The sequence below is a fragment of the Micropterus dolomieu genome, linkage group LG23 (assembly GCF_021292245.1).
Source record: "Micropterus dolomieu isolate WLL.071019.BEF.003 ecotype Adirondacks linkage group LG23, ASM2129224v1, whole genome shotgun sequence".
Lineage (NCBI taxonomy): Eukaryota > Metazoa > Chordata > Actinopteri > Centrarchiformes > Centrarchidae > Micropterus > Micropterus dolomieu.
This window is the reverse complement of record NC_060172.1, coordinates 1,764,145-1,767,677: the sequence shown is the minus strand read 5'-3', so window position 1 is coordinate 1,767,677 and position 3,533 is coordinate 1,764,145. Positions and strand designations below refer to the sequence as shown.

Below are 3,533 nucleotides of genomic sequence, written 5' to 3'. Positions count from 1 at the left end.
CTCTTCTTGTCCTTCTTGCCGGCGGTCTTGGTCACGGCTTTCTTGGAGCCCTTCTTGGGCGCTGGCTTCGCTGGTTCAGGCATGGTCACAATTTCTCTGCTCGCAGTCAATTGTAGCAGTTCTGGCGGCGCTGGTTCTTCTTAAATGCAGGATATGCGAATGTTACTGTGCGGTTCCCACTCTGCCATTGGCTGGAGGTGAGTGCGTCATAGAGTAACTATGCGGAAGTCTCGCAGCGCCACATGTTTGCTGCGTGTGTGTGTGTGAGCTGGTTACAGGAATTAAATGCATTTTACCTTCAGTATCTTTAAAGAAAACATAGTTTAACGTTTTTGTGATGCTGCATTATTTGTTTTGTGTAAATGTTATTGAAACATGTTTTTTATTGAACAAATTCTACATATTTTTTGCCATGTCAGCGTGATTTGATCTTTTAAACACTTATTATCATGAAACATATTTATAGTATGCAGTAACAGCACTACACCAGGGCCAGGGGAGGCTAGAGCCCCGTCACATCTGCATAGCCCCAGTTTAGCCCCCCTTAAAGCCTGATTTATACTTCAACGGCGTAGCCTGAAGCTGATGATACACGGAGCAACTTTTAGAGCAATGTTGCCGTCAGTGGTAATGAGTAAAGATTACCACCGTAAATGTACATATATAGCAATTGTAAGTTGCTTTCGATAAATGATAGCTGGAATCAAGTAACAGACATATTTTATGATCTTACCACGTAGCTCAACTTCCTTACTTACTATTTCCCAAACAATGTCCAGTTTTGTCCCACAGAGCTCTGGGGGCCCACTGAAGCTAACAACAACAGCGAAAGTTGAAAACACACGGTAGATCGCTGCTGAGAAGCGCGACTGAAGATAAATCAACGTTTGAATCTGCCGCGCCCCAACGTTTACCTCGCGTTTGGTCTGAATGCTCAGTTAGAGAGAGAAACGTTTGAGAGAGAAATTCCAGAGCTAAGACATGCTGGAGAGCATGCGGTTACTGGGGATGTACCCGATTCCTAATAAGCTACGTTAATCGGAAACAGATATTTCTTCCACCCAAAGATGCTCATTGTTATTTGGGGGGAAAAGCTCAGGAATATGACGAACCTCTGAGAATGGAACTAAAGAAAGGTGTTAAATCAGCAGCTGCAGCAGAGAAGAAGCTGCAGGTGTGTCTGTCTGTCTTAGGCAACATCCAACCTCTACGTTTTTGTTTTGAAACTGAGTTTTAAAATGATCTCCGTCCACATCAGCGTTTTAGCTTCATATCAGAATTGATCTCCGTCTATATTAAAATGATTGAAAACGCACATCCAGTGGCCGTCCACGTACACTGGATGTGCGTGTGCCAGTGTAAACATGAAGCTGATGGTCTACTTGCAAGAGATGCGGCGAAAGTAGAAAGTAATACTACTGGAACCGTTACTGAAAGTAAGAAGGGAGAACAAATCCACTGAGGACGAGGAAAACAGACACAGCAGAAACAGTGACATTGACAAGTTTTATTTACACAGTACACAATATTTTAATAAAAATACCAAAACAAAAACTTAAGACCCAATCAGGAAGCCAAATACAATAATGCACTAAAATTAAAGATGAAGTCACAGTGGGTATTTTTTAGCATCACTGTCCTTTTCTATAGTTAAAAAAAGATTGTATCTACCTTAACTGATCACTGATTTACACAAATCAAACGCACCAATGATGAATGATGAACTGGTGCTTGCTGGGTTTGGCTGAATGCTAAAATGGATCCTCCAGCGGTGATTTTTACATTTGCTACACCGCTGAGGACCTTCAGTGAGCTGTGTGAGGCCTTCCTGCTGTTGGTCATTTGCATTCTGTTAAATGTGGTGTAGCTGCTTTTATTGAAAAAAATAAAATGTCTTTATAAAGTAACTCTGACATCATGAAAACAGATCATTTTCTTAGCTGCCCCTTCACACAGGTAGATAAAAACTCCTGGCGCTGTGCCTGGTAGTATGTTAACATTACGCTAACCAGAAGGCAGTTGCGATGTGATCGGCTCTACCATGGCAGATAAACTTACTTGGGCATCCTGAGTATCAAGTCTCGAAGGGAAAAGGCCTCATATTTAAAGTTTTGTTGATATCATTGCAGGAACCACAAAAACCTCAGAATAAACCTGTTCGAGGTTTATATTTTATACGCATTATTAAAGCCACATTTATCCCCAGGAAAAGAAAATGGTAATTATTCATGGGTAGTGATAAATGAAATGTAGGTAAACACAGAATGAGTATTCTTCTGTTTGTTGTTTTATATATATATATATATATATAGTTAGTCTTTTGGAGAAGCAAACCTAAGGTGTGGTGTTATGTAATAATTCATATTTGGTACCCTGTTTGAAACGGTCTAGAACCGCAACTAAATAATAATCAACAAAGAAAGTTCAGGTTACTCAGGTTCATTTAACCCACAATAACACTATAATTAACATTTTATGACTGCGAACATTTTCTGTTTCCTTAACTGTGATTTGACGTGATCAACGTCTCAGATTTAAGTCATGAGAAGATTAAACAGATTTAACTCTGCAGAAGCTCTTCGGTAAACATTGACAGTGTCAGCTGGGACATTGAGTATTAAGGCCAGAAAGGTGAACTGAGTGACCTGGGAAGTTTCCCATCACCACCAACAGAACACAAATCCAGAGAAATGCATGTGTCAATAACCTACACTGTTTATTGAATATTTATGTTCCTGTTTGTTTTTAGATCCATCTGTATAGATTTAAATAATTATGGAAACGGTTTCTTAGATAGCTGCTAGTCCGTCTTCCTCATTTATGGACACTGCATGTTTATATTTAACACCTAATCACAAGTTTCTCTATAACTTGTCTGTAAATACTGCACATTTTCATTTAAGAAATGAGCTCTTTGAAGTAGTTGGGTGGCTCTTAAAAGAGCCTTTGGGTTGTTGTGTTGTTAGAGGATCGGGTTTAGCCTCCGAAGCCGTACAGGGTGCGGCCCTGCCTCTTCAGAGCGTACACCACGTCCATGGCGGTGACGGTCTTCCTCTTGGCGTGCTCGGTGTAGGTGACGGCATCGCGGATCACGTTCTCCAGGAAGACCTTGAGCACCCCGCGAGTCTCCTCGTAGATCAGACCGGAGATCCGCTTGACTCCGCCGCGGCGAGCCAGACGGCGGATGGCGGGCTTGGTGATGCCCTGGATGTTATCACGGAGCACTTTGCGGTGCCTCTTGGCGCCTCCTTTGCCGAGTCCCTTTCCTCCTTTTCCGCGGCCGCTCATTTTCTCAGCGTCTAGTTCGTTCCGAAGAAAAACTGGTAGCTGACGGGTCCTGAGCGCCGGTACTTAAAGTCAGTCTGCGGACGTCGTTGAGGACTAACGGCTCAAGCGCAGCCCGCCATTTTCCCTGTTCCCCTCCAAGCTAGAAACTTTGAGCCGCCGCACTTCCTGATAAGAAACATTCCTTCAAAATAAAAGTACAAACCTTGATACTGGCCCTCAGATTCTCACAAAAATTATAATAATCG

The 3,533-nt window shown here is 42.4% G+C and overlaps 2 protein-coding genes across 2 annotated transcripts in view; both read right to left on the bottom strand.

Moving 5' to 3' along the window:
• LOC123962838 (histone H2B 1/2-like) overlaps positions 1-97 on the bottom strand; it is a 4,682-nt gene extending 4,585 nt beyond the window's left edge. Inside the window, exon 1 of the mRNA XM_046039238.1 lies at positions 12-97. Within this exon, the coding sequence (XP_045895194.1) occupies positions 12-83 (72 nt within the window). The 5' untranslated portion in view covers positions 84-97. The remainder of the gene's footprint in view (positions 1-11) is intronic.
• A 2,826-nt stretch (positions 98-2,923) lies between these two features.
• Positions 2,924-3,310, bottom strand: LOC123962840 (histone H4). Its single transcript, XM_046039240.1, has one exon. It carries the CDS (start codon positions 3,286-3,288, stop codon positions 2,977-2,979), a length of 312 nt encoding a protein of 103 aa, XP_045895196.1. The 5' UTR covers positions 3,289-3,310; the 3' UTR covers positions 2,924-2,976.
• Positions 3,311-3,533: the final 223 nt, after the last annotated feature.